Raw genomic sequence first — 13870 nt, forward strand, 5'->3', positions numbered from 1 at the left:
GTTTGTACTACAATAATTGATAAAAATGATTTTTTATATAATATAAATTGGTATGTGTTTGTTCATAACAATAAAAAAATTATTTTTTCTTTTATTTTTTAAATAAATATATGAATAATTTATGATTTTAAGAAGAAAAACACTTATCTTAAAATAAATAAATAAATATATATATATATATATATTAATGAAAAGAAAAAAAAGGATGGTAAGTCATTTCAAAATGGCAGTTCATGATAACCATTCCTTTGGAATAATTCAAAGGATCATATTTCTTTTTGAAAGAGTTCATTCATTCATTCTCCCACTCAAGAAGAAGAACTCAAGAAGAATAACTCAAGAAGAAGAAGAAGCCAGTTTCAAATTGGAATCCATTCTGAATAAAAAAAAGGTATAAAAAGTAAAATAAAATGATTTCAAAAGAATATGGCATTAATTTATATAGAATTCTCACTAACACTTATTCACCAAATCTCCACAGTAATAAGATAATCGTGCTATGATTACAAATATCTTCCCACTTTCTCCTCCACAATAAAGTCTTCAACTTCATCACGACACTCAATGCCCAAGAACCATCTTTTATAAAACAATTATTATTTTATTCTGTTCTAAAAAATAATTATGAAAATTCAATAATCTATTTAATTAATACGAGTTAAGATTTTAGTTGGAAAATTAAATTAAGTTGAACTAGTCATATAAATTTTGATTCTAATTGGATTTGACAACAATTATTATAATATTTTATGAAACTAAAAATTGATTTAAATATTTCATCTGAAATTTAAGTGCATCCTCAACATTATATTGACATTAGTTATGATAATGTGAATGCAATTTATTTAATATTTGTTGAAAGATCAATTAAAAAACTAAAATTATAATAAAGATGGAAAAGTAGAATAGCATTTGTGGTGGCTATTACAGGAAGACCAACATTGATGTGACGTAGCAATAATGGTTAAATCAAAGCAAGGTCGTGATGTGGCATACACAACTTCAAAAATTCGTTAGTATCAGTTAAAAACGAGGTTGTTCTATTGATTCCTCAATTTCTCAGACCCAAACTAAATTTCCTGTTTTGATCGCTTTATTACATTCAATTCTCAATTGTTTTGCAACACAAACATTCGTTATAATCATGGCTTCATTATGCCGGCGGTTATCCGCCGCCGGCGCCGCCGCATCGGTCGGTCAGGCTCAGTTACGGCGCCCCGCCGGGATAAGCGGGGTGCGTTACAGTTACTGCGTCAGGAGGCCAATGCGGTTGGTGGCGGCGGGAGCCGCCGTGGGAGGCGGCGCGTGGTTGACATTTGCCGCCGGGGGGAGGGAGGAGAAGGCGGGGCCTTGCTCCTACGCGGTGGAGGATCGGAAGGTGGCGGCAGATGGAGGAAGTGAAGCGGTGGAGGGGAGTGGTAAGAAGGCGGCGGAAGTGGCGGCGGCGGCAGCGATGACGGTGGTTCTGGGTGTGGGAAACAGGGTTTTGTATAAGCTGGCTTTGGTTCCTTTGAAGCAGTACCCTTTCTTCCTTGCTCAACTTGCCACTTTCGGGTACTTTACCTCTAAAATAAAATAAAACAAAACAAAACAAATTAATTGAAATATATTACTAATAAGATAGAAATATTTTTGTTTATAATTAATAGAAAAAATTTATCCAGTAATGACGATTAACGATAAATAGACACTTATAAAATAAATCAAACATTTCAAATCTCATTTTTTTTTCTTGGAATGGTTCCCAACTAGTTCAAAGGGAAAAACAACTCTGAGAGTATTCAAAGTAAAATTCAAACATTATTAGTTTTTAAATAAGTGGAATTAACTTTATGAAGTTTATTTTTCATAATATTATTCAATTAAAAATTCCAGTAAGTAAAAAGTAAAAGTAATATAATTTTGTTTAAGATGGAATTGATTTGGAAACATGACTAAAAAGTTACATTGTTTATGTCAGATATGTAATAGTGTACTTTGGAATTTTGTGTATTCGACACCATGCGGGCATTGTTACTGATGAAATGTTAGATGCGCCAAAGGCTCCATTTGTTGTTGTTGGTCTATTGGAGGCTCTTGCTGCTGTCACTGGAATGGCTGCAGGAGGTAACTTTGCACTCTTTCTCTGTTTCTGAATCACATTTTCAACTCTCTTTTTTCACTAGAGTTATCAACTTTGTTTTGTCACAACACTAATACCAATTTGCTTTCATTATTTGCTGTGCTCTTTCTTGTATCAGCAATTCTATCTGGAGCATCAATTCCAATTTTGTCTCAGGTAAAAAGAATCAGCAGCACTCAATTACTATTGCATCTGCATGATTGTTTTTGAGCAAAGCCAATCTTTAACTCAAATCTTCTAAAATAACCCTTTTCATTGTATCTAAATGCAAAATATGAATTTCAAAATTATCTTCAAACTTTAGATATGAATCAAAATGAACTTAAAATCTCCTCATAAGTAATCCCAGATTGGTGCTATATCTGAGATAATATTGTCTATTCTCTTGCAGACTTTTCTCGTGTGGCAAATACTCCTGTCAATTATTTTTCTCGGAAGAAGATATAAAGTCAACCAACTACTTGGATGTTTTCTTGTATCCATTGGTGTAGTTGTTACTGTAGCAAGGTCAGTGAGTACTTGTGATTTTATCAAGGATCTTAGACCATGCGTATCAACAAAAACAATGCATGGTCATTAGTCAATAAACTAACTCTGAAAGTCTTTTAGCAACTTTAACACAATTATTATTAGTTGTCTTAATGATATTAACCTATTAGGTTTCTCTTTAACCTGTGAATTCTAAGAGTTTTCTGGTAAAAAAGCTATATGACATTTTTGCTTATTTTTAATGGCTTCTTAGTTGAACCCTTGTTTACTATTTTAGTGGAGCTGGTGCTGAGAATTCATTGAAGGAAGGTGGAATGTTTTGGAGTCTTTTGATGATAATTTCATTTTTTCTACAAGCAGCTGGTACCGTGCTGAAGGTTATCATGGTTTATAATTGCTGCATTTTCCCAACTTTCAAACTATTTCTCTGTAGTTACATTGTCCTTTTCATATTTTTGCAGGAGACAATCTTTTTGGATTCAACCCAAAAACTGAAGGTATGTACAGTAGTGAATTGATTTAATCCCTGTTTCTGCTAATTATGGCTTTTCAAGGGTCTAATAGTGTGTTCTAATTAATTTCATGGTGAGAAATAATGAATTGTTTTTTCATGGTAAAGATAAAGAAACAAACAGTATTATTTTATTGGACCATTGTATGATCGGAATCATGCAACTCCACTTCAGCTGCACTCTCAACAAGCACATCTGCCTCACTTTAATGCAGAAACAATATTACAAAATTGTAGCAAAGCTTTAACTTGGGTTACACATGATGGACTCATTTCAATACTCAACCTAAAAGATGCATTACTCTATTGTGCGACACTTTTCAGATGCATGATGCTAAACTACTTCCATTTAAACCTGAAATTCTTTTGACTAAGATGGAATACACTGATCAGTATTGAATATTATCTGAAGCAGGGAGGTTCTATGGACTTGTTTGTTGTCAATTCGTACGGATCTGCTTTCCAAGTAAGTATTCTGCAATCTTTCATGAAATATTCATCTTTTGGATTTTCAATATAAATGCAAATAGATGCCTAAATGCAAGAATACATGCTTAATGTAGGCACTATTCATATGCCTTCTTCTCCCCTTCTTGTCAAAATTATGGGGCATCCCCTTCAGTCAACTACCAAACTACCTTAAAGATGGTGCAGCCTGCTTCCTAAATGTTGGTACATTATCAAGTGGTAAGCTGTTTTTGCTTTTCATATGATCATATATATCTTCTAATGCTCAGTTTTATGTCCACTTAAAAATGAGGGTGAAAATTTCAGGATGAGTGATGAAAAATTTCATGAAAACTCATCCCTAAATATTTCACTCCCAATTTTAAGCACGTGACACATACTGGTTTGCTGGAAAGATTACCATGCATGAATGAACATCTCTAGCAGAATTTCAAATTATCTGTTTGATGAGCTGACTTTAAAATTCTTGTTATTTTTGTGATGATTGTGATGAAAGAAAGGGTTTTCTGGTTCCAGGATGTGATGGTGCTCCTTTGCTGCCTCTGGTGTTTATTATTGTAAACATAGGTTTCAATGTTGCACTGCTTCATCTCCTCAAAATCTCTTCAGCTGTTGTATCTTCTCTTGCTTCCACATTTTCAGGTATGCAGCTGTTTCCCCAAGCATGGCTACATTGAAGCTTGTATTGGTAAAATCATTACACATCCATTGTCTTGACTATGCAACTCACAGTCAAAACTTTCAATTTTCAAGAAAGAATTAAAAGAACATGGCTATATACGGGAGACTGACTGAAATCATAAATGTGTTTGTGATTTCCACCATTTTTCCATGACAGCTAAAATTTTCAATTTACAAATACATGCTAATGTGAAGTTATGAACATACCCAATTGATACAATGTGGCCTTGTTGTGGCAGTTCCAATATCAATCTATGTGTTCACCATGCCATTGCCATACCTTGGTGTTGCCTCCTCTCTTCCAACAGGTTTTATGGCAGGGGCCATCATTCTCATTTTAGGCTTACTCATTTATGCATGGACCCCTTCAAATGGTTCCTCAGATGCTTCCTTCTCAGCTTCCACCTAGATAGGCTAGAATGAGTTGACATGTCATTGAAGACAGTAAAACACCAGAAGGAACTGATTCAGGTTCACTTGTCAGTGATGGCTATAACAAGGAACAATAATGTGTTGTTCTTTTAGTTGCTGGAAAGCATTTTTTATGACCTAAGCTCAAGTGAGAAAGAAAGAGTCTAGACTAAAGATAGAATAAATGAGGTCGCAAGTTCAGTTTTTTTTGTGTAAGCTAAGAAAAAAAGTAATAGAGAATAAAAGTGTAGACTCTAATTGGACAATTTGGATGTGCCAAGAAAAAAATCCAATGTGTTCTTGATCACTAAGTACATAAGTGATTATGTATATACCATTTGGTAAAAGGCATTGACATTTCTCTCTCTCAAGAACTTTTGGTAAAACTTACCTTTTCAGGAATAACTAATGGAACTTAATTACCTTGAGATAAATTTTAAATAATTAAGGACAGTTACATAAAAAAATATAAACTGATCAATGAGGGAGTTTATAAACAATTCTGATGTGATTGTTTGAATAAAATAAATTTAATAAAAAATAAATTTGTAATTAAATAATAGGAAAAATAATTAAAATAATAGTATTAAGAGTTTTATTTATGTAACATCATTCAAATATTATATCACTTTTAGATGATAAAATAATTTTATAAATGTCCAAAAGTAAAAATTTAAAAAGGAAAATGAAAATATTATATAATTATATCAATTAGTGGAAAGGAGATACTCAGTACCTCAATATTTTTAAGAAATAAAATAACTAATAATAATTGTATAAAAAATAATAAGTGGTTTGTAGTGTATTGTAATGTTGAAATATGTGTATATAATTGTTTTTAAATTAAGATAGTTTTCTTTTAATTTTAAAATATAATTAAGAGTAAAATAAAAATATAAAATGTATACAGTAGAAAAGATAACCCCAAATTATATTATTACATATTATCCGTGTTTAATTTTATTTAAACCAGAGTTTTCCTTTCAAGTTGATATAATAAGTTGATTTATCAAATCTTAAACTACAACGGTTTTTAAGGAATTTTCTTCTTACATTCCATACCTTTTTTTTTCTTCACCTAAAATATATATACGATGGATACAAATTATCCTTTGAATCATGGGCAGTTTTTGAGAAATGTTATTCGAAAAATATTAAAATACTTTTTTAAGTATTCATTCCTGAGGGTGCATGTATGCATAATTAGAATTATGTAAAATAATTATGATATATAAGAAACTCATAATTCTAAATTTATTAAATTGAATCACATAATCACACACGATCCTTTAGTTCTTTGTGTCGGACACACGTACATATACATATGAGTCAAACATGGATCAACATTATTAGGGTATCAATAAAAATCTACAAACATCTAAACATTCTTCATCAGATATTTAACACTTGATTCATTTTAACACCTCATATATGCAACATCGATTACATGGATCAGGGTGTGTTTAAAGTATATTTTTATTCAAAACTCAACATGTGTTATGATTTACTTGCTCATACTCCAACATGTAATATAATGATACGATAAATTCCTCTCTACATTCTCACCACTAGATGTCTTACTCTATGTGACTTGGATCATCAATGAAATTAAAGAATCTTTGCTATAATATAAATCTTTGCTTAATACCCACGAACAACCATGATTCACATGTCATCCCATATTTGTGTCTTTAAAATCACACATCATAAATGTATATAGATAATCAAACACTCATGCATAAACACACATGCATATACAACAAATACAATGAAAATGGTCAAGTAAATATCACTTAAATAGAGAAATCAAAAGACATTTCCACTTGAGTAAAAATAGTTTCGCTTGACGAGAGTGTCAAATTAAACTTTCAATAGAATAACTCATAAGATATTTCGCTTAAGCACATTTTGTAAGAAACTATGTAAATTAATTTCTATAAAGTGACTCACATGACTTAGAGTTTGGGCTTTGGGCCCAAATATGATTTAATAATAATAATAATAATAATAATAGAATAAAGGGCTCATTGGTTAACGTGAGAAATATATATCTGATGATATACCTAATGAAAACACACATCTGATGGAGATTGGGAACTAAAGGATATAGGATTCTGTCTCTGCAAATAATAGTTGTCTCACTGATAACCATCACGAGGGTGTGTGACAAGAACGAAATTGTTAAGAGATAGATTGGGACAAAGGAGATAAAGTAACTGCTCAATTAGGATCACTCATGGATCAAGGTAAGTGCCTATTCCTTCTTGATTGTATGATTGTGTGAGAATCATGATATGATATGATAAGATCTATATGTGAACATTATTGTATGAGTTCATAATTGTATAATTGTACGTTTATTCATGTTTTAATTACATGTGGTATCAGAGCCTCATTGCTCATGTTGTGATTCTCCATTAATGTTTTTCCAAAATCAAAAGAATCCTAATTTTAAAATATTCTCAATTTAAGAACTATAATTTTAAAATTAGGATTTATAGATTAAGGTTTCCATTCCTCTATAATAGATCTCTAATTGTCCTAAACCATCCAAATCAAAGAACCCTAATTTTAAAATAATCCCAATTGAAGAACCCTAATTTTAAAATTAGGGTTTATGGATTAAGGTTTCCATTAACATAACCCTAATCTTCCTACACCCAACGCCATTAACGATGTTAAAAACCCTATGAACCTATTAGTGGGACCGCAAGCCTTCGCCGCTTCCGTAAACCTTGTTTGTACGGTGGTAGTGCTGTGATGGTGGCAGAAGCCTTTCAGAAAGAAAGGCGTAAGGAAGATGATGATGTGGATTCAATTTTTGATTATGGAATTATAATATAATATATATTATAATATAAATTAATGAAAAGCATGAATTGTTTATTTCTGCACTTTAGATTAAATTATAATATAATGTTGAATTCAATAACAATGAATTCATTCCTGCACCTTATGTCATTCATTCATCTTATGATATTTTATTCTTAATTCAATTACTGAAACTTACGAATTAATTTCCTTACCTCATTTATTTTATTAATGATTTCAATTAAAATATTAATTAAAGTAAGGAATCGAAAATTCTTTTTTCCACTTTATGTATTAATTTTTAATGTAATTTAATTTGCATAAAATTAAAGTTTTAATGAAATTTTATTATGTTATAATGTAATTAAATTTGCATTAAATTAAAGTTTAATTAATTGATTGAAAGTGAGGAATGGAAAATTATTTTTCCGCTTTATGTATTTTTTTTTTTAAATTATGATTTTGGAATTATTGTATGATAGATTTGTAATCACCAAAGTGATCAAATCTTTATATTTTATTTAATTTCAAATTATGGATGAATTTTATTTTAATTAATGATATGATTTTGAAATTATTGGTATGATAGATTTGTGATCACCAAAGTGATCAAATCTTTATGTTTTATTTAATTTCAAATTATGGATGAATTTTATTTAAATTAATGATATATATTTTTTTGAAATTATTTGTATGATAGATTTGTAATCACCAAAGTGATCAAATCTTTATGTTTTATTTAATTTCAAATTATGGATGAATTTTATTTAAATTAATGATATTTTTTTTTTGGAATTATTTGTATGATAGATTTGTAATCACCAAAGTGATCAAATCTTTATGTTTTATTTAATTTCAAATTATGGATGAATTTTATTTCAATTAATGATATAATTTTTGGAATTATTTGTATGATAGATTTGTAATCACCAAAGTGATCAAATCTTTATGTTTTATTTAATTCTAAATTATGGATGAATTTTATTTCAATTAATGATATAATTTCTGGAGTTATTTGTATGATAGATTTGTAATCACCAAAGTGATCAAATCTTTAAGTTTTATTTAATTTCAGATTACTGATAAATTTTATTTCAATTACCTATAGAATGGATGCTAAATTATTTATATATGGGTAAATGAAAATTCATTATTATAAGATATTTTTGGATCACCCAAAGGTTGATTAGTTGTCCTTATAATTAATGGATATGATTGTTGGTAGTGAGTATGTGTTATTAGTTTTGCTTGTATATCCAAAGATAACAAGTGTTTCTAGTTAATGCATATATCTTGCCAAATAAAGTTAATACTATTAACATCATTATGTTTTGTGTATTAATGAAACTCCCAAAGGAGAACATTAGTATACATAGAATGTTTTCTGAATTTGTATTGTATGTCTAGTTTACGACTCGAAGTATTAATGTTAAGCATGTGTGATTGCAATATTTGTTCTTGTAGCCTTACATTCGCAAGCTACGTCTGTTCCAGTCTTTAATGGTCTAAATTTTCTGACTGAGTGAAAAAGTCCAATTTCACTTAGGTGTATTGGATCTTGATTTGGCCATTCGAATCGAGAAACTTGTTGCTATTACTGATGATAGTAGCAATGAGGAGAAAGCTTATTATAAGGCTTGGGAAAAGTCAAACAGACTTAGCCTGATGTTTATGCGAATGAGCATTACAAACAATATTTAGTATCACTAGTGCAGAAACATAAAACAAATGCGGTTGTTTTGAATTTATAAATGCGGCTTTATAACCGCATTTGATCAACACGCACTTGTAAATCAAGAAATATAAATGCGGCTATATAGCCGCATTTATAAATACCATTTATAAGTGCGGTTATTTGCTTTAACCGCACTTGTATATGCCGAATCATTAAAAAAAATTAAAAATTTTAAAACATCGTCAATCTTGTGTGAAACCAAGATTGATGAAGAGTCACGGGAGCGAACAACGGTGGCGGCAGCAGAAGCGACGACGGACAGGGAAGCAGCAACGGAGCAAGCCAAAAAATCCACAAGAAACCACGAAGACAATGAAAGAGTGCTTCGAGACCACCAATGCAAGGAAAAAAACATATATAAGAAAAACGAAAAACATTTATGCATATATTTGTGAAGATGAAGAGGAAAAAAGAGAGTTCAAGAAACTTACATTGCACAAATGGAATGCAGATGCAGTAGAAGGAGACGAACTCAGAGTGCGAACGCGAAACGAAGGCAAAGACGAGAAATAAAGTTTGAAATTGTGTGTGGCGCGTTTCAAAATTTAGGGTAAAAAAGGATTTACGAATGCGGTTAAAGGTAAAACCGCATTCGTAAATCAAAGAATTTTGATTTACGAATGCGGTTATTCAAATAACCGCATTCGTAAATCAAGCGCTTTGATTTACAAGTGCGGTTATACAAATAACCGCATTCGTAAATCAAGTGCTTTGATTTACGAATGCGGTTATTCAAATAACCGCATTCGTAAATCAAAATAATTTCAAAAATGCCACCGCGTTTTTTTCGAAAGCGGGTAGCGCAAAAGCCGCACTAAATAAAGCGTATCCTTTTCTTCTTTTTGCACTAGTGTATGCTCTTCCCAAAACCGAGAATGCAAAAGAATTTATGAAATTTGTGGAAGAGCGCTCCCAAAGAGATGATAAGTCTCTTGCTGAGACAATAATGAGTACATCAACCACCATGAATGTTTATTATGTATGTTTTGAATCAAACTTAACTGAAGTTCCACATAATTCTTGGTGGATTGATTCTGGATGCACAACTCATGTTTCTAACATAATGCAAGGATTCCTTTCAACCCGAACCATAAAGCCAAATGAAAAGTTTGTCTTCATGGAGAATAGAGAGAAGGTTCCAGTGGAAGCAGTCGGGACTTATCGTTTAATCCTCAACACTAGATTTTATTTAGACTTAATGGATACTTTTTATGTACCTAGTATATCTAGGAATTTAGTTTCATTGTCTAAACTTGATGTTGCCGGATACTCTTTTAAATTTGGGAATGGTTGTTTCAGTTTATATCGGCTTACCTATTTGATTGGATCTGGTGCTCTTTATGATGGAATATATAGATTGAATCTTGATAATTTATATGTTGAAATTCTTATGATCTCGCATCATAATGTTGGCACTAAACGTAGTTTAGTGAATGAATGTTATGCTTTCTTGTGACACAAACGTTTGGGACATATTTCCAAAGAAAGGATGGAGAGATTGGTAAAGAATGAAATACTTCCAAGTTTGGATTTTACTGATCTGAATGTATGTGTGAATTATATTAAAGGCAAACAAACAAAACACACAAAGAAGAGAGTCACAAGAAGTACTCAGCTTCTTGAAATTATACACACTGATATATGTGGACCTTTTGATGTAAATTCTTTCAATAAAGAAAAATATTTTATCACCTTTATTGATGATTTTTCGCGTTATGGTTATGTCTATTTACTGCATGAAAAATCGCAAGCGGTGAATGCCTTGGAAGTTTATATAAATGAAGTGGAAAGACAATTAGACAAAAAGGTGAAAACTGTCAAGTCAGATAAAGGTGGTAAATATTATGGAAAGTATGATGAAAGTGGACAACACCCTGGTCCATTTGCTAAGTTCCTTGAGAGGCGTGGTATTTGTGCTCAATACACAATTCCAGGTACACCACAACAAAATGGTGTTTCAGAAAGGCGTAATCGAACCCCTAATGGATATGGTTAGGAGCATGTTAAGTAAGTCAACTGTTCCTATTTCATTGTGGATGTATGCTCTAAAAACTGCCATGTATCTGTTGAACAGGGTTCCTAGTAAGGCAGTTCAAAAGACACATTTTGAATTGTGGACAGGAAGGAAGCCTAGTTTGAGACACCTGCATGTTTGGGGATGTCAGGCAGAAGTCAGAATATACAATCCGCAAGAAAAGAAATTGGATGCAAGAACAACCAGTGGATGTTTCATTGGTTATCCAACAAAGTCAAAAGGGTATATGTTTTACTGTCCTACCCATAGCACAAGAATTGTTGAATCTGGAAATGCACGGTTCATTGAAAATGGTGAAACCAGTGGGAGTGATACTTCACAAAATGTGGAGATTAAGAAAGTTAGAGTACAAGTTCCTTTAACTAGTACCTCTACTTCAAGTATTGTTGTTCCTAATGTAGTTGAATCACTCAACGATGAAGAAGAACAACAAATTAATGATCATGAAGTTAACAATGAACCTGTAGTAGAACAACCACAAGAAATAGTATTAAGAAGATCTCAAAGAGAAAGAAAGTTTGCTATTTCAAATGATTATGTGGTTTATCTACAAGAGTCAGAAAATGAATTAGGTATTGATAATGATCCAGTTTCATTTTCAGACGCCATCAATGATAATAATTCTGATAAGTGGTTAGATGCCATGAAAGATGAGCTTAAATCAATGACACAAAATGATGTATGGGACCTTATAGAATTGCCAGAAGGATGCAAGAGAGTCGGGTGTAAATGGGTCTTTAAGACTAAACATGACTCTCATGGCAATATCGAACGTTACAAGGCCCGACTTGTTGCCAAAGGTTTTACTCAAAAGGATGGCATTGATTATAAGGAAACATTTTCACCTGTTTCTAAGAAAGAATCCTTTAGAATTATCATGGCATTAGTAGCTCATTATGATCTTAAGTTGCATCAAATGGATGTCAAAACTGCATTTCTGAATGGGGATTTAGAAGAGCATGTTTATGTGGACCAACCAGTGGGTTCATTGAAGAAGGAAAGGAACACATGGTGTGTAAACTTAAGAAATCAATATACGGGCTTAAACAGGCTTCTAGGCAATGGTATCTTAAGTTCAATGATACTATTGTGTCCTTTGGGTTTAAAGAAAACATCATTGATCGGTGTATATACCTGAAGGTCAGTGGGAGCAAGTTTATATTCTTGATTCTGTATGTTGATGATATCTTGCTTGCAACTAATGATCTTGGTCTATTCAGTGAGACTAAGAAGTTTCTCTCTAATAACTTTGAGATGAAAGACATGGGTGAGGCATACTATGTGATAGGAATAGAAATATTCTGTGATAGATCACAAGGACTGTTAGGTTTGTCTCAGAAAGCATATATTAATAAAGTTTTAGAGAGATTCAGAATGGATAAATGTTCAACATCTCCTGTTCCAATAATGAAAGGAGACAAATTTAGTCTCATGCAATGTCCAAAGAATGATTTGGAACGGAAACAGATGGAGAATATACCTTATGCATCTATTGTTGGGAGTTTAATGTATGCTCAAACTTGTACACGACCAGATATTAGTTTTACAGTTGGTATGCTTGGTAGATACCAGAGTAATCCAGGATTGGATAATTGGAAAGCTGCAAAGAAAGTTTTAAGATACTTGCAAGGATCGAAGGATCACATGCTTACTTATAAAAGATCTGATCATTTTGAGATGATTGGATATACAGATTCAGATTTTGTTGGTTGTGTGGATACACGAAAAATCTACATTTGGTTATGTGTATCTTTTAGCCGGAGAAGCGATTTCATTGAAAAGTGCGAAGCAAACAGTCATTGATGCATCCACCATGGAGGCTGAATTTGTGGCATGCTTTGAGGCCACAGTTCAAGCTAATTGGTTGCGAAATTTTGTTTCAGGACTTGGAATTGTTGACAGTATGCCAAGTCGCTGAGAATTTATAGTGATAACTCCGCAACTGTCTTTTGTTTTTTAAAAACGACAAGTATTCCAAAGGTGCTAAACATATGGAATTGAAATACTTTTCCGTTAAAGAAGAAGTTCAGAAACATAGAGTGTCAATAGAACATATTAGCACTGATCTTATGATTGCTGACCCTTTAACAAAAGGTTACCAGGTTACTGCCTAAAACATTTACTGGTCATGTTGTAAGTATGGGCATTATGTCTACTAGTGAATGATGAATGTTGTTATTAATGCTTATTTGAACTCCGAGTTCATTGAATAAATAAAGTTTCTGAAATTTATGTTTTCTATTTTTGTGTATATGCATGTGAATTATGTTGTGGAAAACAAATTATGTTGTTATTGATGAAAATGACATTATGTTTGAACCTATTATGGATCTCTCACTATAAAGTCATATTAAGGAGAAAGAATGATATACTAGTACATGGAAGGAAATGTGTTGATTGAAATGACATGTAACCGTCATGACTCTTTTTATTTTTGTATCCTTGATCTTGATTAATGATAGAACCAATTTACGTAAGGCCTTTAAATGCGCATTTATGTAATTATTAAATCATGAAAGTATTATAACTCATATGAGTCAAGTGAGAGAATGTAAGAAATTATGTAAATTAATTTCTATAAAGTGACTCACATGACTTAGAGTTTGG

The 13870-nt window shown here is 31.8% G+C and overlaps 2 protein-coding genes across 2 annotated transcripts; both read left to right on the forward strand.

Annotated features, from left to right (window-relative positions):
* The first annotated feature begins 912 nt into the window (after nt 1-912).
* LOC137825563 (protein CLT3, chloroplastic-like) lies at nt 913-5056 on the forward strand. Its single transcript, XM_068631258.1, has 10 exons — nt 913-1554; nt 1961-2106; nt 2241-2278; nt 2514-2629; nt 2889-2988; nt 3073-3108; nt 3538-3588; nt 3686-3809; nt 4107-4232; nt 4511-5056. Exons 1-10 carry the CDS (start codon nt 1145-1147, stop codon nt 4678-4680), a joined length of 1317 nt encoding a protein of 438 aa, XP_068487359.1. The 5' UTR covers nt 913-1144; the 3' UTR covers nt 4681-5056.
* A 6121-nt stretch (nt 5057-11177) lies between these two features.
* LOC137825365 (uncharacterized) lies at nt 11178-13181 on the forward strand. The gene is made up of 5 exons (XM_068631036.1): nt 11178-11463; nt 11818-11942; nt 12096-12242; nt 12314-12535; nt 12957-13181. Exons 1-5 carry the CDS (start codon nt 11178-11180, stop codon nt 13179-13181), a joined length of 1005 nt encoding a protein of 334 aa, XP_068487137.1.
* Nucleotides 13182-13870: the final 689 nt, after the last annotated feature.

This window comes from Phaseolus vulgaris, chromosome 8, assembly GCF_000499845.2.
Source record: "Phaseolus vulgaris cultivar G19833 chromosome 8, P. vulgaris v2.0, whole genome shotgun sequence".
Lineage (NCBI taxonomy): Eukaryota > Viridiplantae > Streptophyta > Magnoliopsida > Fabales > Fabaceae > Phaseolus > Phaseolus vulgaris.

Bases quoted from the DNA above. Each gene is read 5' to 3' on its own strand.
- LOC137825563 (XM_068631258.1), top strand. From the start codon at position 1,145: ATGGCTTCATTATGCCGGCGGTTATCCGCCGCCGGCGCCGCCGCATCG. The intron at 2,630-2,888 runs GTCAGTGAGTAC...TTACTATTTTAG, and splicing joins GTAGTTGTTACTGTAGCAAG to TGGAGCTGGTGCTGAGAATT. The intron at 4,233-4,510 runs GTATGCAGCTGT...TTGTTGTGGCAG, and splicing joins TCTTGCTTCCACATTTTCAG to TTCCAATATCAATCTATGTG.
- LOC137825365 (XM_068631036.1), top strand. From the start codon at position 11,178: ATGGTGTTTCAGAAAGGCGTAATCGAACCCCTAATGGATATGGTTAGG. The intron at 11,464-11,817 runs GTTATCCAACAA...TTTATCTACAAG, and splicing joins AACCAGTGGATGTTTCATTG to AGTCAGAAAATGAATTAGGT. The intron at 12,536-12,956 runs GCATACTATGTG...TTGGATATACAG, and splicing joins AGATGAAAGACATGGGTGAG to ATTCAGATTTTGTTGGTTGT.